Source organism: Orcinus orca, chromosome 3 (assembly GCF_937001465.1).
Source record: "Orcinus orca chromosome 3, mOrcOrc1.1, whole genome shotgun sequence".
Lineage (NCBI taxonomy): Eukaryota > Metazoa > Chordata > Mammalia > Artiodactyla > Delphinidae > Orcinus > Orcinus orca.
In genome coordinates, this window is record NC_064561.1 from 11,423,429 (window position 1) to 11,444,256 (window position 20,828).

At 54.7% G+C, this 20,828-nt stretch overlaps 3 protein-coding genes across 6 annotated transcripts in view; 1 reads left to right on the forward strand and 2 right to left on the reverse strand.

Moving 5' to 3' along the window:
- The window catches only part of UBA52 (ubiquitin A-52 residue ribosomal protein fusion product 1), a 143,973-nt gene that overhangs the window by 29,680 nt on the left and 93,465 nt on the right, over nucleotides 1–20,828 (reverse strand). The gene's annotated exons all lie outside the window — the stretch shown is intronic.
- KXD1 (KxDL motif containing 1) overlaps nucleotides 1–20,828 on the reverse strand; it is a 256,867-nt gene that overhangs the window by 26,547 nt on the left and 209,492 nt on the right. The window lies entirely within an intron of this gene.
- The window catches only part of ELL (elongation factor for RNA polymerase II), an 81,428-nt gene continuing 63,652 nt past the window's right edge, over nucleotides 3,053–20,828 (forward strand). For 3 of the 4 annotated variants that reach the window (XM_004277534.4, XM_033401410.2, XM_049708737.1), the window contains exon 1: nucleotides 3,053–3,208. In XM_004277534.4, the coding sequence (XP_004277582.1) occupies nucleotides 3,074–3,208 (135 nt within the window). In that variant the 5' untranslated portion in view covers nucleotides 3,053–3,073. The remainder of the gene's footprint in view (nucleotides 3,209–20,828) is intronic. The other variant, XM_033401411.2, reaches the window with a different exon arrangement.

Sequence of the window (20,828 nt, forward strand, 5' to 3'; positions counted from 1 at the left end):
GAGGAACAGAGAGGGTGAGACACATCCAAGGCTACAAGGGGTGAGGGTCAGGCTAGGGTCACTGTTCCCATCACAGAGCTAGACCTTTTTCAATGGGCTTGTTACGTGGAATATATGTTGAGAGGCTACTCAAGGTGATCAACTGGCTTCCAATTTCTTGAGTGACCTAGTTCTTAAAGGCTTTTGGAGAGCATGCCAATGCCTGATGATTTCCTCCATTATCATTTCAGGGGTCCTGTTGGGAGCCACTGGGGCATTCAGTGTAAAGTGGAGAAAAATCAATACTTGTTACCAAGCACTACAGCCCATTGTTGCAGTGTTCCTAAGTCTTTTAACTTCTCTAAGTGCTCAGTTTCCTCATCTGGCAGATGGGACCAAGTCACTGTATCCACCCCGAAAGGCAGTTGTGGGTGCCAGACACTGAGCACAGAGCCTCGTGTGTTTTAAACACTCTACGTGGGGTGACTGTTACTAGTACTGTTGTCTGTTTCTCAGATGAATCCACTTACACTCAGAGAGGGGAAATGCCTTTCCCAATGTCACACAGCAAGCTGGTCAGCACTTAGAGCTGGCTCCTCCCATGTTCTACTCCATTCAGCAGTCTGGCTGTCTCTCCCCTCCTCATCCTCTTAACTCCAGACTGCTTGCTCCACAGCTACCCTTCTTGCCTTTCTGTGGCCCTTCTAGGGGCAGTGCAGCCCTGGCCTGCTCCAATATTTTCCTGGCCCAGCCTCCGGATACGCAGTTGGGCACAGCAGTGGGTAAATAGGTCAGTGTGTCTGAGCAAGTGCTGGCATGTTGGTGGTAGGATGATCTGATCCTAGATGAAGGGTGGAGGATCCCAGAGCTTTGGCCCTGAGCTCAGACAGGCTGGAGTTGGAATCTCTGCAGCAGTATGTAAGACCTTCCAGATTCTCCGAGCCTCGCTCTCCCCATCCCTGAAATGGGCTGATAGCTGTGTTGTGAGGATTAAATGAGATCATTTATTAATTCAACACATATTTCCTGAGCACCTACTCTGTGCTAGGCCCTGTGCTGGGGTTGTTCAATGAGGAAATACAGAAAGGGACCCAGGTACCAGAGGCAGGATGAAGGGTAATCAGGAGGGCTCTGGATCAGAAAGATCCAAGTTCAAAGTTCCAAGCAGCCCATTCACTGGTAGGGTGAATATCGTCACATGTTGCCTAACCCTTTTGAGCCTCAGTTTCTCCATTTGTAAATGGAGATATTAATGACAGGTATGGAAAAAGGTTTCACAGAATCTAGCATTGCCTTTAGGGTCAGCAGTTCATGATCGGGGTAAAGAGATGGTAGTGCCAGCCTGGCACTGGTGGGCAGAACTAATGAGACCACCTGGGTAGAGACATACACCTTCACCTTCCTGTCTTGCCTCAAAATATTCATTCTATGACCACCGTAAATTAGATTCAAGCGAGAAGGAAAACAACTCAGGAACTTTTTGCAGGTCAGAAGACCCAGGAGCCCAGGAGGAGCTCTCCTGGGCAAGCCAGAGCTGGTCTTCAGCTTCAGTTTCCCCACATGTAAAACAAGAAATTGACAAAATGGCGCAGTTCCTGTGAAAAACAGCTTGGCAGTTTCTCAGAAGGTTAAACATAGAATTTCCATATGACTTAGCAATTTCATTCCCAGGTATAGACCCAAGAGAAGGGAAAACATCTGTTCACACAAAACCATGTACATAAATGTTCACAGCAGCACTATTCGTAATAGTGAAAAAGTGGAAACAACCCACATGTCCATCAATGGGTGAATGGATAAACAAAATGTGGTTTATCCACACAATGGAATATTATTCAGTCATAAAAAGGGATGAAGCATTGATACAGGTAACAGCATGGACTAACCTTGAAGCCATCATGCTGAGTGAAAGAAGCCAGTCACAGAAGGTCACATATTATATGATTCCATTAATACGAAATGTCTAGAAAAAGCAAATTCATAGATAAAGTAGCTTAGTGGTTGCTAGGGGCTGGGGAGGGGGGATGAGGAATAACCTGCTTAGTGGGTATAGGGTTTCCTTTAGGGGTGATGAAAATGTTCTGGAACTAGATGGTGGTAGTGACTGCACAGCACTGTGAATGTACTAAATGCCACAGTATTGTACACTTTAAATGGGTTAATTTTATATGTGAAATTTTTTTTTTTAATAGGAGAACTGGACAACCACCATCTCTCAGGGCCCGTGGGGATGTAGGATTTTATTCTATTAAAAGTCTACTCTTGGGACTTCCATGGTGGTCCAGTGGGTAAGACTCCGCGCTCCCAATGCAGGGGGCCCGGGTTCAATCCCTGGTGGGGGAACTAGAGCCCACACGTATGCCGCAACTAAGACCCAGCGCAGCCAAAATAAATAAATAAATATTAAAAAAAAAAAGTCTAGTCTTATTGCGAGCAAAGTTTACCAGCCCCCACAATTCCCCAACAACCTTAGGGAAGCCCCACCAGCCCAACCCAGCGTCCAACGCGCGCTCGGTTTGCATAGTCACGCCCACCCACTCAGCCTGCAGCTGGTTCCGCCCCCCCCCCCCCCACGTGTTTTGCGCCGGCCTGGCCCCCTCCGCGCCCTCGTTGGGGCTCTCAACAGAAGCCAAAGGCGGAAGACTTGGAGAGACTGCGTAAGTAATACATCACGTCAGCAGCTGGTGGGGCGGGGCTTCGACGGGCCTGGTTGTCAGGGTCATGAATAATACACATTGAGGCGGGGCCTGAAGGTGGGCGCGTGTCGGGGCGGAGTCCGGGCACGAAAGCGGACACCTCTAGAGTTCTGAGAGGTGGGGCCATCCGCGCCTTATGAATATGCAGGAAGTCGGGGCGGTGACTGTGGGCCTCACTAGGCCCGCAGGGTGGCGTGGCCAGCCGCGTCTCACGAATAATGCAGCACGTCGGCGGGGGGTGCGGCGGCGATTGTGGTTCTCGCTGGATCCGGAGGGGGCGTGGCCAGTCGCGTCTCATGAATAATGCAGCGCGTCAGCGGGCGGCGGGGTGGGGCGTGGCCGGCGCGCCTCCGGCCCTGGAGCCGGGAAGGGGGGGGCGGGGGAGCGATGGTCGCAAGATGGCGGCGCTGAAGGAGGCTCGGAGCTACGGGCTGTCGTGCGGGCGAGTGAGCGACGGCAGCAAGGTGTCCGTGTTCCACGTGAAGCTCACCGACAGTGCCCTGAGGGCCTTCGAGAGCTACCGCGCCAGCCAGGTGAGCGACACGGGGCTTGGCGCGGCCGTCGGGGACGTCGGGGCGCAGGTCGGCCTCGCGCGTCCCTCTCCGTGGCGTCCTTGCCTGGGGGCTCGGGGTCCGGCGTCTGAGGTGCTGATCGCGGGTTCCTGGGCCGGTGGGGCGCGGGGTGGGCACCTGTCCGGCTCGGAGCGCGGGGAGCCTCGGCGCGGGGAGACGACCCTGGCGGGCGGCCCAGGGCGGCCAAGGGGCCCGAACTCGCGCGCCTGGTCCGGGGGACGTCTGTGTCGGCACCTGGAGGCGTCCGGGGCCTTTCCCGACTTACCCGGCACCTGGGCAGGAACTCGTTTTTTCACCTGACCAGGGGAGGGGGTGGAGGCAGCGCCGTCCGAGCACGGGAGGTGGGGGTTTGGGACTTCTCAGTGTGGCTCCTTGTAGGGTGGCTGGTAGGGATGGCTGACTGCACTCCTGGGGAGCAGCTTTAACGTCTAGGACGCTGGCAGGGTGGGTCAGTGGGGCACCGCTGTCGGGGCATCTGTGGGGTCCTGTTCCGTTTGTTTATGGAGGTTGTGTCTACACTTGGGGGCTGTCTTTGATGCTTTCCAATGAGGCCTCTGGAGTTGGGTTCACTCTTGGTTCTTGTGAAGGGGAGTTTGGGCAGAACCTGACAGCTTGTCCCCAACTCCCTAGGTGAACCTGAATCACTGGACACCTTTAGAAAGTGGGAGTGTTTTGGGGAGGGAATTGCTGGCATGGTGCCTCTCCCAAGCTGGGAGCCTGTTGTGGGCACCTGGGGAGGAGCTCTGGCCACTGCACCTGGCTGCTGACTCAAACTTCTCAGGGGCCGATTTGGGCCCATCTCGGGAAGTTCGAGGCGTTTCAGTTCTGCCACCTGGTCCGGGGGGATGGGGAGAGGCTTCTTTCTACCTTCTTTCAGGCCTGACTTTGGGGCACATCTGGGGCCCGTGGTCAGAAACTGCTTCTTCCCATTTCTGTTTGTGTCATGGCGCCCTCCTCCTGTGTTGGGACAGAAGTTGCAGGTGCCCAGTGGTCAGGTCCTGAGGGGAGGTGGTTTGGGAACCCTTTTCCTCCTTTCCTGGAAAGTGGGGGCTTCATAGTCAGTGGCTGTAGGGGGAGGGGTCTGGCGTCAGGTTCAGGGAGGCCCTGCCGTGTGCGTGTGTGTGCGCGCGTGTGTACTGGGGATGGGGGGGCCTCGGGCGGGTGAGGAGAGAGACTAACTAGGAAGGAATGTGGCTTTCTTCCTGCCCTGGACTTGTTCGGCACCATTAGCTAAGCTGGGAATTTCTTCCCCTGTTTTGTTCCCAGTGCCCACCCTTCCCGCTCTTCTTCCCACTTTTTTGGACAATTTCCTTCCTGTCCTGGTGTCTCAGTTTCCCCTTCATAGAACCGGGATTTCATCTTTCTGGAAGAGTGAGTTCTCACCTTGTCAAAAGGGATTCCCCAAGGTGAGGCTGGGGTGCCAATGCAGGTGAGGAGGAGGGGGCACGGTGGCCAGCTTGAACCTCCCTTCCTTGTGGAATTCCAGCCGGGAGTCTTTTTCCCTGGGCAATTCTGACTTGTTCCCCTGGAAGGCAGGATTTCCTAGAAACAGCTGGGGGAGAGCTTATGCATCATGTAAATAAGGTGAGCTTGGTACCTGGTCACTGTGAGTTCGGAGCCCCGCCTTCCCTGCCATGCTGCCCTCCCTTGATCTAGTTGTCCGGAAGGCCTGCCTGTGCGTCCACCTCATGCTGTCACGCTGCTATTTTTAATTTAGGGTGTGGGTTACATCCCCTAAGCTGGATCTTCCTCCTGTGAGGGTGAAGGTATAACTGTAGACTCAAGTTCGTCCCACGGAGAGCCCAGCTGTGTATGTCTGTGTTGATCAGCCGGAAAGGGCTCCCTCGAAGAGCTTCTCCTTCTCAAGCTACTCGTGTTAACTTGGCTAGCTGGGCTAAATTTTGGGGGTGACTCAAACTTTCATTTTTCTCAGAGGCTGACTTGTCATTTAAGTTACTTGGCAGTTTTGTATTTAATCTTATCCAGTGGGCAATGTAGTGGACTGAAGTAAAATCAGGGCAGCTTGGGCACACCCAGTGTTCTTGGGTGGTGGGCATGGGGAAGGCGACTTGAAGAACTTGTTTGTGTGACTAGTGAAGTGTATTGGTTATTAACAAAACCTCATATGTTTGACTGTCAGTCGCGTCTAGAGTTTTCTATTCTCTAGCGCTGTGGTTATATGGTTTGCCAGTGGCAACTTGTGGGGAGGGTTTTTACTTTTACAAAATTTTTACAGTTGCCCTTGAACAACACAGGTTTGAACTGCCCGGGTCCACTTGTATGTGGATTTTTTTTCACTAAACACATACTACAGTACTAGGGGACCCACGGTTGGTTGAATCTGCAGATTCGGCACTCAGGATATGGAGGGCCGACTGTGAAGTTTATAAGGGATTTTTGACTGCTCAGGGATTGGTGCCCCTAACCCCTGTGTTGTTCAAGGGGCAACTGTAATTGCAAAGAGGTTTTTGCAGACTCAGATGTGGCAGGGGCCTGGAGAGGAGCATCCTTCAAAACTTTCTCTGTGGCTCCTGGGAGCCTAGCTGTTGGAGTAGCCGGAGAAGTCCCTGACAGCTTCCCTCTGCAGAGAGGTCTGGAGTCTGAGCTGCCTTTGTACAGACCTAGTGACCAGCCTGGAACATGGTGGAAGGTAAAGATGTAGTCATATGTGCAGCTGCCACCGTCCAGACTTGGGCTTCACGCAGTCTTGAGTGCATCCCAAGGCACTCCCGTGGATCTCCCTTTTCACTGTGATGGGTTACTTCCGGGAGAGAAGAGAGGGGAAGCGTAAACACAACCCATCTTTCCAAGACAGCATCATGCGCCTGTTCAGAGAAGTGTCCCTGACAGTGATTGAACGGAAGTGACCTTCCCTGGGGCACCTCCCTCGACCACCTGAGTATTTCATCATCGGATTTGGTGGGCTCTGTTGCTGAGTGATCCTCCCCTCCCCAGATTAAAAGGTCTTCGATGAAGAGTAGCATATTGTTGTTCAGGAAAAATTGAGGGCCCAGGGAGGGGCCCAAACAACCTGGGAATTGGAGCCTATCTGGGTTTGAATCTCTGAATCTCGGCTCTACCTGCGTGAGGCCTTGGGTCAGTGCCTGACCCCTCCTGGTCCAGGTTCTCCTCCTCAGAGCTATGAGGATCCCAGTGGCTGCTCTGGTTCCTTCTTCTCTTTAGGATTATGAGTGTCCCAGTACCTGACCCCTCCCAGCTCCAGATCCTTCTCTCCGGACTCAGGGCCCTGCCCTCTCTGAGCTCTGGCTCCTCCTCTCAGGGCTGTTGGGATTCCTTTGGCACACGTGCGGCCCTCAGTGCAGCCCTGACCCCTCCCAGGTTCTCAGCACTTGGTGTCGGTACTCAGGGCTGGTTCCCACCTGGAGGTTTGAGCAGAGACTATAGGAGAGCCTGGGCTCCTACATTTTCCCAAATCTGATTGAGCGCCTGCTCTGTACAGGGACACTGCTCAGGGGCTGGACATTTATAAGTGACCAAATGAGTCCCCAGTCGAGCTGGCATTCTAGAGGCAGGAGACAGATGATGAACAGGGTGGCACAGAAATCAGCATGAAGAGCTTGTCAGCAGTCATTGTCAGGAAGGAAATAAAATGGGGCGATGTGAAAGGGCGCTGCCTAGGAGATGCCAGAGCTGAGGTCTGCTGGGCGAGGGGTCCCCTGGGGGGAAGGGGTGTGAGTTCCAGGCATGGCACATGCATAGGCCTTGAGACATGAGGGGCTGGGGAGGGTGTTTGGGCAGGGGGCAAGGCCCAGGTAAAGACGTGGAGGCAGCTGCAGGGCTCTGTCCTGGGATGGGCTTAGGAAGAGGAGGTCTGCAACAATACTCTGTGACTGTTCTGACCCACGCTGGGGGCTGCTTGCCTGCTGCTAAGGGGCTAGCTGCGTGGGTGTCAGCCTGGCCACCGGTGGCAGGAGGAGCCTTAATTTAGCCTCTACTCCCCTCCCACTGTGAGGCCCCAGGAGGTGGGTTTGTCTCTCCTTCCTGGGGGGCTGCCCCACTCGGCCCTAACTAGGTCGCTTCTTGTCTGTTTTTCATATGAGCTGTCTTTATTTTTTTAATTTTTTTGGCTGCGTTGGGTCTTCGTTGCTCCACACAGGCTTTCTCTAGTTGTGGCGAGCAGAGCCTGCTCTTCGTTGGCGGTGCACGGGCTTCTCATTGCGGTGGCTTCTCTTGTTGTGGAGCACGGTCTCTAGAGCGCAGGCTCAGTAGTTGTGGCGCATGGGCTTAGTTGCTCCGCGGCATGTGGGATCTTCCCGGACCAGGGCTCAAACCTATGTCCCCTGCACTGGCAGGCGATTCTTAACCACTGCGCCACCAGGGAAGTCCCCGAGCTGTCTTCAGGAATAGCTAAATTCGCTGCCCCTCTTGGCCTCTGGCCAGGCCCCTGTAAGCCCTTTGTCCAGGCATGTGTCACCTTCTTGACAGTTTTGGCAGGAAGGCTAGCTTATTGTTCCCACTGTTCATTGGGGGCAGTTGAGGCTCTGAGGGGCAGCGTTGCCTGCCTGAGGTCATGCTGACTGTCCTCACCGGCCCAGGCTGCCTCTCCAGTTGGGCGGGAGTTTGAGCCACAGCTATGAAAGGGAGTCCCACTGTGGTCTCAAGTCCTCATGACATGCCAGCATCCCAGGGTCCTGAGAACATTGGTGACATGAGTGGCCATGCAAATTCCTGAAGTCGCCAGCTTTGACTGTCCCGTGCCCTCTCCCCTGAGAAAGCTTGCAGGTGATAACCAGTGCCTGTGGATTGTGCCCTGCATGCCAGCGCTGGCCTGAGCTGTACATGTTACTTCATCTTGTCCCCTGGCTGTCAGCCCTGTGGTGGGGAGCGGTTCTCAATTCTCAGGTGAGGAAACAGGTAAAGACTCTGGGAGGCCGAGTCACCAGAAGGAGTCTCCCAGCTGGGATGGGGCTGAGAACCGGGCATCTGGCTGGAATGCAGTATGTGTGGCCTTGAGCTTTGCCTTCTCTGAAGGGTGGTGGCCGAGTGGACTGGGCTGGCCCATTGGTGTCAGGAGCATGACGTAGGGGTTCGGTTTGCATGTGTGTTTCAAGGTGGGCACTCAGTAGGTCTGGGTGGGGTGAGTCCCTCCCAGAGGCGCATGTCTCATAGGTACTGAGGGAAGGCGAGCAACCTGGGGTATGGAGTGAGTGCTGGTCATTTCTGCAGATGGCCTATGAGGCTGTGTGAGGGGCCAAGCCCCGCATCTGCCACTGTGACCCTTGACTAGGCTTCCGGCAGCCATTCACCATGGTGACTGTGTGTAAACAGCCGGTGGCTCTCGGAAACCCACCCTCTGTTGACTCATCGGCAAGGCCAGAGTTCATCACCCTTGAAGTAGTTTTGACATCACACCCGGATTGTGACATCTCTGGGGAGTCCTTGAAAAACAAGACTGTTTCTCCTGTTCCGTGCGTCTCTTGTCCCGGAGCAGACCCTGGTTTTGGGAAATCTGCTTCTTCATGGCAACAGCCCTGCTCAACGTGCCTGGCTGGAAATCCATCCTGTGCCTTTGGGTTTGCCTCCCCTAGGTCCTTCACTTGTAGGGCCTTGCTCCCTTGCTCTCTGCCTTTATGACTTTCTCCTTGGTCTGTGACTCGCGTGGCCTGGAGGTGTCTGAGATCTCACCTCTAGCGATACGTGGCCACTCTGCAGTCACCCAGAGACCACAGGGATGCTTTCCAGAACAATCCCTGCAAACAGCCTCTGACCTATAGTGCAGTAAGTGACACAGACAGCCACCATGTACAGTTTTATCACTTTGCTTTTTAATAAAGAAGCTGGTGTCCAAGTAAACCATTCAGGGGGAGATCTCCTGCTCCCACACTAAGTGGCTGCACTGGAATCTGACGCTAATTATATCCTCCTAGCTGGGTCCCTCCCTGGCCACACTGAGATGCGGCTCCTGGCTGAGTCACCAGGTCAAAGGGGTGCGTTGGTGACTCGCCACAACCCTTCCAGAGGGGAGGGGGCTTCACATGTCTGTGAAGTTTGTGGGGTCACCGAACTCCTGTTTAAAAGCGACACATGTCAGAAGTTTTTCTTTTTACCACAAAAGCTGTAGAGTTCAGTGAGGAACACTAGCAATTCCCTGTTCCATGGGCTGTTGTTGGCACCTCAGCGCCTTCCTCTGTCTTGCATCCAGAGGAAGTGGACATCATAGTGGTGTCCTCATATAATCTTAGGTCTCGATTCTTTTTTATCGCAGTGCTAAACTTTGTTTTTTAGTGGCTTTAGTCCTAGTCTGCTGTCCGGTACTGAGGGCTGTGCAGAGATGCTGAATTGCAGTGAGAGGCATTCCTGGTGTACCTGTGCATTTGCGAGTGGAGCTGGAGGTTGCAGGTGCTGAACGGTGCAACTATTGTTATGTTGAAATTGAGGCCCAGGAGGGATATGGTCTGGTTTGTGGTGTTGGATGCTCAGGGAGGTCAGGCCTAGAGGTGGGGAGGCTGGGGGTGGAGACTTTGATGGCCTGAGCTGGGGTCCACTGGGGTCGGGCAAGGGGACAGATGTAGAAGTATTTGGGCTGCCACCTGAACCTGGTTGGGGGAGGTGGACATTTCTAACCTTTCCTGATTCTGGCCATAGGGCAGAAGTGTCTTTGCACACTCGGCTTACTGTCATGCCTGAGCTGGGTTTGTGAGAGTCGGGTTATGCAGGGCTTGATGAGACGCTAATGGTCACCTCTGGAGTGACGCTTGGCTGGAGGAAAGGCGACTGTGGCTGATCAGAGAGCTGCTGCAGGTCTGTGGTGGGTGAACAGCATCAGCATCATCGTCATTGATGTGGGGCGAGGTGGAAGACGTGCGTGTGCAGCCATGGTGATGCTGCTTCAGGGCCCGTGTCTTTCTGGGTTGCTAACTTTGTCTCAGGGTGTGGATGTCATGAGTTTCTTGCCAGTGTCCTAACCAGTGCAATTTGAAGGCGGTTTAGAACGGATGTGGTGGCCTTGGAAGCCAGCAGCCTTTCTTTTTCTGGTTCTTGGATTGTGTTCATTGCTCAGGGGCAGTTGGATAGCAGGTTTCCTTTATTGTGCTGGCATTGACCAGTTTCTGGACAGTGGGTGTTCTGGACACTGGGGGAGCCAAGGCTGGGCCTGGACGTAGGGGCTGCACCCTGAGACAGCATTTGGGTGTCAGTGTCACCCCAAGTCAGCCTCATGGGCAGGCGAGCAGGTGGGCTACGCCGTCCAAGTGCAGATAACATTGGGTCGAGGGCCCAAGGCTTGCTTAGCACTTCCCAGGGTTCCCAGGCACACTCCATAACAGGAGGTCCTGGAGAAGTTCAGCCCGCCTTGGACTGCTGTGCTTTCAAGAAATTAATGAGCCGCCGATGATCAAGGGCTGTGGTTAATGCTCCACATCATTGCTCCATCATCGGTGTTCTCCTGGTAGACGTTCAGAAAGGGAGACTGCGGCTTGGCACAGGACACCTTTCCCGAGTACGTGCCCTTGCACCTACCCTGGTTCCTAACCCAGGCTCCTCACTGTTTGCCTTGCTGCCCCTGTGTCTGTCTTAGATACTAAGGGAGGGTGTCCTAACAAGGGAGTGCCTCCCTCAAAGGATGCTACACGTTGGGGTCAGGTAACCTGGCTCCAGCCAGGTCCTGCTGACAGCCTGGGGGCCCCGGGCTGCTGGCTCCCTCCCAAGCCTCAGCTTCCTGGGTTGAAGCAACACCTGCAGTTGTAGTGGCCTCGCAGGTCAGATGGGCGAAACATATGGATGCTGACCACTCCTGCCCCCGTGTGTGTGTGTGTGTGTGTGTGTGTGTGTGCGCGCGCACGCGCACGCGCGCATACTCTACAAATGATCTGAGAAAGTGAAGCCCTTCAGAATTTAAAATATCCACTTCTTTGCCTCTATCGTCAAGGATTTTTTTGTAAAGTAAAGAATGACTAGATTAAATGGATTTCCCCAGTCTTTTTTAGCCACTTTCCTGCCTGGAAGTCCACCGCACTGTGTCGGAGGGAGCTGGGCCTTGTCATGCATCCCGCTTCTTGATCCCTCGAGCGGCCTCAGTGGGCACTACTGGTGGAGCAGGCAGTGAGCAGAGGCCAGATGGAGCTGAGGAGGGACAGGAGGTCGTGCCGGGGTTTCTGGAGACGTGTCCGGCTGGGCCTGGGGATGACTGCTGAGCCCACTGGGTTTGTGGCTGCTGCCGGCAGAGTGTGAGGAATCAGCCCCAGAGCCCAGGATATGGTGGCTCCATCTTTGCCTTCAGGTTGTGCTCAAGCTTGTGAGTACTGGGGAGTCACACAAGGGCAGTCTCGAGGGGCCAAACTCCCTCTCCATTCGAGAATGCTGTTCCCTAGGTATGTGAGGAGGGGTTCCTGGCCCTTCCATCATCCAGCTTGGCTGAGTGTGGCCCTGGCAAAGGTGTGCAAAGGCCGAGTAACGAGGGGCCACCCTGTCCGCCCCTGCCCTTTCCTGGGCCCCTCGGCTTCTTTTTGGACAGGAGTGGCAGGACACGGGCATGAGAGGCCTGAGGAGTCCCTGGCCTACCTCTCTCCCCATCTGGATGTATGCCTGTGGCCTTCGTGTCCTGTTGATTAGACTGACTGACTTGGTCTCACCCTGCAGTCCCCACATCCCTATGGGGGAGGCCAGCTGAGGGCATGGTGATGATGGCTGCCAGGCGGGAGAAATGCAGCGGCGATGGGGAGGGAGGTGCCCTTGGGAAGCAGGGCAAGTGAAACCATCCAGGAAAGGCCTAGAATGTCAGCGTGAGATCTGAGAGAGCGGCTGAAGGAGGGAGGCTGGTAGGGAGGCTGGGAGGGTGGAGCAGCCAGAGGAAGTTGGGGCTAAGGAGTGCCTGAGCCGGAAGTTGGGGTTAATTTCGTCATCCAGGGAAGCCCTGAGTGAGTAGCTGTGACTCCTCTGCTTTGTGTGAGTGTAGACGGCTGCAGCCCCTTCCTGGGGGCTCCCTGTGGAAGGCTCGACCCCATGGCTGATTTCACTCTATGCATGAACATTTTCCCTTGGGGGCTTCCTCCTGTGACAGGCAGGACTGGGGGCAGGGTTGTGGTCAGGAGGCCTTGGGAGTGCTAAGACCAGTCAACCCCAGTCTTTACCTGGGATCTCTCAGAGCCTTTTCTAAAAAAATTTTTCATTATTGTTATTTTTTATTTTTATTTTTTATGCGGTACGCAGGCCTCTCACTGTTGTGGCCTCTCCTGTTGCGGAACACAGGCTCCGGATGCGCAGGCTCAGCGGCCACGGCTCACGGGCACAGCCGCTCTGCGGCATGTGGGATCTTCCCGGACCGGGGCACGAACCTGTGTCCCCTGCATCGGCAGACGGACTCTCAACCACTGCGCCACCAGGGAAGCCCTATTGTTATTTTTTATCTTTTTTTTTTTAAGAGTGAAACCATATATAGCTGAGACCACTCCTATTTATTTATATCTGTGTTGGGTCTTTGTTGCTGCACACGGGCTTCCTCTAGTTGCGTGGAGCGGGGGCTACTCTTGTTGTGGTGCGCGGGCTTCTCATTGCAGTGTCTTCTCTTGTTGCAGAGCACAGGCTCCAGGCGCGTGGGCTTCAGTAGTTGTGGCACATGGGCTCAGTAGTTGTGGCTTGAGGGCTCTAGAGCGCAGTCTCAGTAGTTGTGGCCCACGAGCTTAGTTGCTCAGCGGCACGTGGGATCTTCCTGGACCAGGGCTCAAACTCGTGTCCCCTGCATTGGCAGGCGGATTCTTAACCGCTGCACCACCAGGGAAGTCCTGTTATTTTTTATCTTTAATTGTAAAATTCACATAACATACATTTGCCATCTTAACCATTGTTAAGTGCACAGTTCAGTGGCATCAAGTATATATATTCACATTGCTGTGCAGCCATCACCACCATCCATCTCCAGAACTTGTTCATCTTCGCAAACTGAACCTCTGTCCCCGTTAAAAACTAACTGCCCGCTCCCCTCCCCCAGCCTCTGGCAACCACAACTCTGTTTTCCGTCTCTATGAATTTGATGGCTCTAGGGACCTCTTAAAAGTGGAATCGTACAGTATTTGTCCTTTTGTGACTGGCTTATTTCACTTAGCATAATGACCTCAAGGTTTGTCCATGGTGTAGTATGTGTCAGTATTTTCTTCCATTTTAGGGCTGAATAATTTTCCATCGTTTTGATCTACCACTTTTTGCTTATCCATCCATCTGTCAGTGGACATTTGGGTTGTTTCCACCTCTTGGCTGCTGTGAATGATGCTGCTGTGAACATAGGTGAACAGTTATCTGAGTCCCAGCTTGCAGTTCCTTTGGATATACACCCAGAAGTGGGATTGCTGGATCATGTGGATCATATTCTATGTTTAACTTCTTTTTTTCTTTTTTTTTAAATAAATTTATTTATTTACTTATTTATTTTTGGCTGCTTTGGGTCTTCGTTGCTGTGTGCAGGCTTTCTCTAGTTGCGGCCAGCTGGGGCTACTGTTCGTTGCAGTGCGTGGGCTTCTCATTGCAATGGCTTCTCTTGTTGCGGAGCACGGGCTCTAGGTGCACGGGCTGCAGTAGTTGTGGTGCCAGGGCTCAGTAGTTGTGGTGCATGGGCTTAGTTGCTCCGTGGCATGTGGGATCTTCCCAGACCAGGGCTCGAACCCATGTCCCCTGCATTGGCAGGTGGATTCTGAACCACTGCGCCACCAGGGAAGTCCTATGTTTAACTTCTTGAGGAACTTCCATACTGTTTTCCATAGCGGCTACACCATTTTGCATTCCCACCAACAGTGCACAAGGGTTTCAGTTTCTTGACATCCTCACCAACACTTGTTATTTTCTCCTTTTTTTTTTTTTTTTTGATACGCGGGCCTCTCACTGTTGTGGCCTCTCCTGTTGTGGAGCACAGGCTCCGGACACGCAGGCTCAGCGGCCATGGCTCACGGGCCCAGCCGCTCTGCGGCATGTGGGATCTTCCCGGACCGGGGCACGAACCTGCGTCCCCTGCATCGGCAGGCGGACTCTCAACCACTGCGCCACCAGGGAAGCCCTATTTTCTCCTTTTTTGATAGTAACCATCCTGACGGGTGAGAGGTGATCTTGGAGCCTTTAAAATGTACTAAGATGCTTGTGACTCTCTGGTGAGAGTTAAGGTCTGAAGGGCCTCTGGCACTTGTTGGACCATTGATAGGCTCAGGAGTTCCCTGTGAAGGTGACAGAGAACCTGACCCCAGCAGAACGGAGGCATGTTGGTACCCACACTTGAGGTGGGCTTGGGCTGGCTTCAGGTCCTGCCTGAGGGAAGATTTTGAGAGGGTCACCCCTGGGAGCAGATGACAGGAAGGGCAGGGAGAGCAGGTGTGGCCCCACCCTGAATGAGAAGCTGTGGTCAAGTGGAGATGACAGTGACAAGGGGAGGATAACAGTAATGAGTTGAGATAGCAGTGACGGTGTAGGAGCCTGGGCCCAGTCAGGACCCGGGTCTCTAAGTTGGGAGAGTTAGTACGTACCTTGGGTGGTCTGGAGAACCTGTGGGGGGGGCAAGCAGTGGGGGCTGAGGGCCAGGGAAGGGTGGGAGTGTGTGTGACATGGGGTCAGCTCAGGTAGCTCAGCTCTCTGCCACCCTCACCACTTCCTACCCTTCCAAAGGCAAGACTTCTGTGCTCCCCACTCCCCCTAAAACCAAAGAGAGGCCCTGAGGTCATGTGACAGGGAGGGTCTGGGCTCCTCCCTGCGGGCACCTGAGGCTGCTGGGCCCTACCCTAGTCATGAGCCCCGATGTGGCAGAATCTACTCGACTTTTGTGAGTTTAGCAGTTTGTGTCCCATGTTGAATCACGAGGGGACTGTTTCGGAAATGGGCTTTCTTCCAGGTGGGAAGCGGCTTGGAGACCCCAAAGGTCAGGCACTGCCCTTTGTGGGGCACTGGGCAGGTACAGGCTGAGCTTCAGCCTTCAAGGCCTCCAGTACCGTTGACCCCGCTCCTGCCCTTGACCTTGCCTCAGGGCCTGAGGGGGAGGAGGAGCAGTGTTTTTTTCTGGACCCAGTGGGCAGATGCAGCCCGCTTGCCCTCGGGGGGGACTTCAGCAGGTGGGCTCCCTGTGCAGTCCTGCTTCTGCCTCCAGTTCTCTTGCATGGTGTGTGTGCGTGCGTGTGCGCGCACAACGTGCACCCTGGCCCCCATGCTTTTGGTTCCCTCCATCCAGGGGAGGCTGATCTGAGAGGGCCCGAGGGCCCTGGTTGGGGTGACCACCCTGTTATGCTGCCCTGGGGTCAGGGTGACCTTGCCTTCTCTTACTACCCTGAAGAGAGTAAGTGGGCCGGGAGGTTCCTTTTTCCTTTTAAAGTTTTATTTATTTATGTGTTTATGTGTTTATGTATTTATTTAGGCTACACCAGGTCTTAGTTGCAGCATGTTTTAGTTGCGGCATGCAGGATCTTTTTTTTTTTTTTGGCTGTGTTATGTCATCGTTGCTGTGCACGGGCTTTCTCCAGTTGTGGTGAGCGGGGGCTACTCTTCGTTGAGGTGCGCAGGCTTCTCACTATGGTAGCTTCTCTTGTTGCGGAACACGGGCTCTAGGCGTGCAGGCTTCAGTAGTTGTGGCACCCGGGCTCAGTAGTTGTGGCTCGTGGGGCTCTAGAGTGAAGGCTCAGTAGTTGTGGCGCATGGGCTTAGTTGCTCCGTGGCATGTGGGATCTTCCCGGACCAGGGCTCAAACCCGTGTCTCCTGCATTGGCAGGCAGATTCTTAACCACTGCGCCACCAGGGAAGCCCATGCAGGATCTTTTTTGTTTTTAGTTGTGGCATGTGGGCTTCTTAGTTGCGGCACGTGGGATCTAGTTCCCTGACCAGGGATGGAACCTGAGTCCCCTGCATTGGGAGTGCAGTCTTTTTGGGGAAATTCAGCTTCCTGCTGTGGACCTTGTGGTTCTCCCCACATCTGGAGGGAGTGATTTAACGGTCCCGGTGCAACATTTCCAACAAGGGGAAAACCCACTGAATTGAGTCAGGACAGCCTAGCTCACAGGGGCTAGAGTGGGGGCAAGCTCAGCTTGGCCTCGCCCTTGATGGTGGGTCCCTCCCTGCCACATTTTCAAGGTCCTGACAGTGAGCCAGTGCCACATCGCCCTTCTGACTGCTCCCTTTACCTGTGGGATTAGTGGTGGAACTGATGGGCCCTCTTTTTGGCCCTGAAGAATCTGAGGTCTCTTGGGCCCAGTGTTGCTGCTGTAGCTGTTGGCCCCCAAGACCAAGGCCTCGGTAGTTTGCCACCATGTTAGGTGAACAGAATCGGATAAGGATGCTGATGAAGTGCACTGTTATGGCATGTTCCTTTTTTCAGTGTCAGCCTTAGAATCTAAAATGAGGGCCAAATCTGGCCCCCACCTGTGTTTGTAAATAAAGTTTTATTGGGACGCAGTGGTGTTGTCTATGGCTGCTTTTGCACTGCAGCGGTGGCAGAGTTTTTGCAACAGGGACTATCTGGCCCTCAAAGCCTGAGACATTAACTCTCTGGCTCTTTACAGAAGAAGCCTGCAGTTGTTGGTCTGGAGTGTTGGGATGGGTGTGTTTAGCAGACTGTTGCTGTCCTGGGGGAAAGCTCAGGCCTCGGACCCCTGGTCCCTGGGCTGTTGCCTGCAGCCCTGTGAGCCCTGGCAGACAGCTTGCCATGGCATCTCAGGGCTAGACGGATGCTTCAGAGGCTCCTTTTTGTCCAGCCTCTTCATTTCATGGATGGGATGTCTAGAGAATGGTGGTTGGCCCACGGTCACATCAGCATAGATAAATCGAGCCTCAAACCCAAGGGTGTCCACTCTGGGACTGCCTGCCCTCCCAGTTTCATGGAGACTCCGAGTGCTTCCTGCCCCTCTTGTGAGTCACTGGGTTTCCTGGGAACAGCTTTTCTCAGGCACAGTGACAGGCTTGGCACAGCTTCCAGTGGGCCTGGCCTTTTTATTTGTGACCTTCTGGTGAACTCTGGAAACATAACTGTGCAGCCTGGGTGGGAAGGGCTGTGTGCGTGTCCCTGGCCGAGCTGGGAGGGTGGGCGTCTGCCTCTGATTCGAGTCAGGCTCTGGCTGAAGTCCTCCTCGTCCCTCAGCCTCGGCTCCATGGGTGTACAGTGGGGCTGGTGTCACCTTCCGAGGGGAGATTGTGCCCAGTAAGGGGTCAGTTCCCACAGTGTTTTCGAATGTGTTTCATGACATGAGGAACAGTCAGATGACAGTGGTTTCAGATGGGTCCCTTGTGTGGAGACGACGGACAGCAGGCCTCTCCTGCTCCCCAGGAGTGAGCTGTCCTCAGGCGGGGCCCGGGGGTTGGCGTTCGGGGAACCTTTGGAGCGTTCTCAGCTCTGGACGAGTGCTACCTGTAGTTAGATTCTGAAAAGTGCCATCTGTAGATGATTCTGAGTTGGACACTAGAGAAGGCCTTCTTGGGCAGGCCTCTGCCAAGGGGCCGCAGTTTCTGGGTTCTGTTCGCAGAAATGGCATGATTTTGCTGTTATCTGATGTCATTTCTCCCTTTGTAGAATCAGATGGGACTGTTGAGCTGTGGCAGGGTGGGCAGGGGGACGGTGTAGGGGGAAGTTCGAGGCAAGGGGGAGGTCCACAGGGGGATCATACTGGGGACATCCCAGGGTGGAGAGACTGCTGGGAGATGTCTGGGGCAGGGACAGGCCACAGCTAGAAGAATGTGTTCCTTCCTCCTCTGGTTGTACTATTTTTGGTATTGGATGCTCACAGATGTCTGCTGGTTCCAGCAAAGTATGCTCAGCTCACAGTGGATCTGGCTAGTGGGATGAGGACAACCAGCCCTAGTCGCCTATGTCCAGCTTGTCTCCAGCCTGCTCTGGGGAGCGCACCAGGCCCATGCTTGCTCCCTTACCTGTGCACAGCGTCCCACTAGTCGAGAGCCTTGTTTGTAGAGCCACATGACATGGTGATCCGTGCCAGCTTGCCCTGACAGGAAGCGGAGCTGTGTTAAGAAGGATTCTGAGGTGGTGTTTGGCCTGGAGTGTAGGATTAATGGTATGTGGCCCCTGGCCCTCCCTGGTCTTAGCCCTGCCATCTAGCATCTCTGTGGGGAGGGGCCCTTCTTGTTATTGAGCAGGTGAGGTTAGTGACCCCCCCAGGTGAGCCTGGGCTGTGGGAGTGGGGCCAGCGAATGGGGCCTGCCAGTGCCTGGGTATGCGGGGCTTGGCTCACAGGCTGTCAGTGGAAGGTGGACTGATGCCATGCTACAAATGCACAAAGCTTTGGACCTCTTTTTCCCCAGGGGTTAAAGGTGACTCTCCAGGGTCTGTGCCCCAGAGCCGTGGCTCTGATTGCACTTTGTCCTGGGTCTTCACACAGCTCCTGCCACCTGCCTCTCTTCCTCCTGGTTTTGGTCTCTCATGTAAGAATTCACTGAGGCCTGGATGCTTTCATGTGACAGGAATTGCCAAGTGAGTGATCTGCTGGGCACAGTTCAGCTTTGGTGAGTGGCTGGTCTGAGCAGACGTGGCTTCTGCCTCCGTGCCCTCTTCTTGGAGCTCCTGGTGCTGTTCCCGGGGCTCAGCCATTCAAGAGCGAGCACACAGAGTGGGTGTCCCCCTGCTGTTGCTTAGCTCAGGGGGCGGGCGAACTTGGAGGTGTTGAAGCAGGTCACTGGAGGACGCAGGGCCCAGGCCTGGGGCAGTAAAGCAGGATACCTCGAATTGGCTGAGCTGGGGCTGGTTTTGAGCCAGCCTGCAGACCTGGGGAGGCTGCCCACTGCTCCGTGTTCATATGGGCACCCAGCAGGCCTAGGTACAGAGGTTCCGGATGTCTGAGCTCTGTACCTCAGACAGCTGAGGGCCGGGGTAGGGAGGCAGGCCGTATTGTTTCTAAACTCTCACTGGTATTGACCATGCATGGGCTGGGTGGCTGCAGAGTGCAGCGCAGGACACGGGTTGGGGAGAGGGGACTGGCTGGACAGTGGCACCACTCTCTGGACCTCATTTTACCCCCCCGCGGGATGGGGGTCATGTTGTGGGGTCTGTGCCTTCCTTCCATACTGCAGCCCTAGCTGTCTAGCAGAAGAGTCAAGGCCTGAGGTGTCTCTGAAAGGTAGGCATTTGCTCCTCTGTTGGAGCCATAGGCCAGGAATCTCCTGGGTGCAGGCATCATAGACCTCAGGCTAGCTGGCTCCTCTGCTGCTCAAGGTTACAGGGTCTTTGTGGGCCCTCAGAGCCTGTCGACTGGACAGGTTGGTGGCCGGACTCGGTGGTGGCTGTACAGGGCTTAGCAGAGTGGGCATGTTCCATTGTAAATAGCATTTCCCATGACAGCCCTTAGAGCACATTAGAGATGGTGAGCGGGGACACAGTTCATGCACAGACGCTGCCGGGCCTTAGGCAGGATGCAGGCTGGGGAGCTCTGTTTGTTTAAAGTTGGGTCTTGTGTTCTTTGTTGTTACTTATTAAGCCACTGATTAACCTTGTGGGTGGTACCAAGCTGGCCTTAGGCCTGGCAGGTGGGGTCTGAGCTCTGCAAGCTGGCCAATTCTGGACGGAAGAGCATTGTTGCTTTGAAAACCGGGTGCTGGGATTGAGGATTCTGGAGCCTGTAGTTGCTTCCCCTTCTGGCCCAGTCATAGATGAACGTGACTGAAATCAGATGTGCACAGCAGTTTCACATAGGCGTCCAGGAGGAATCCTGAAGTCTGCGGAAAATTTAGGGGAAATTTAGAACAGTGATCCCCACGTCATCATTTTCACTCAGGATGTGCATTGAGATTTTGGTAACTCAGAGAGTCACAGGACTGCATTTGAAAAACAGAACAGGAGTGGCGTCAGTCAGTCCACGCGGGCAGATCCCTCAACAGGGTGGCTGGCCTCCTGCCTCTCTTCAGTCCCCTGCACTGCCCCAGCCTGTCTGCATGGTGGCCAAACACCCATTGCCCAGGGCCTGAAATGAAATAGTGTGTGTGTGTCCTCTGCACACTGCAGCTACCTGGTGAGTCCTCCCCAGGCTCTGAGGCCCAAGCGAGGCCCTGGCCGCAGGGAGTAAGCAAGTGGGATGCTACATGTGGGGTCCTGGTCAGCCCCAGGCATCTGGCCCAGAGCACCTGTCCTTAGGTGGACAGGCCGGGCTGCAGCCAGGCCCCAGGTGTGACATCCCAGTTTTGGAGTGCCTGGCCCTGTGCCGAGCGTTGTGGGTCCTGAGTGAAGAGCGACAGTCCCGTGGGCTCTAATTCCACCTACAGGTCAGGAGGGCTTGCTGGAGACGGAACATTTGCTGGAACCTGTTGGAAAAGTGGAATTCCTGGGACCAGAGCCGGTGGTGGGGAAGAGCCTACACCCCAGGAGGCCCGGGAGGCTGTGCTGAGGAAGAAGCCCGGCCCTCTCCCAAGAGTGCCGAGATCAGACAAACAGGTCAGAGTGCTGGGGAGGGTGGCCAGCACACGGCACCGCAGGGCACAAGCTTCAGGAAACAGCGTGTGTGCCTGTGCCTCAAACACTTTTCCTCTAGGTCTCTATGGGCCTCTCCCTCCCCCACCTTTGTAGTCTCTGCTCAGAGGGCTCCTCCGTGTGTCCCCGGCACTCAGCGTGTCCCCTGAGGTGTGAGTGCTCCTGTCCCAGCGTCTGGAGCCACATCGGCACTCTGTA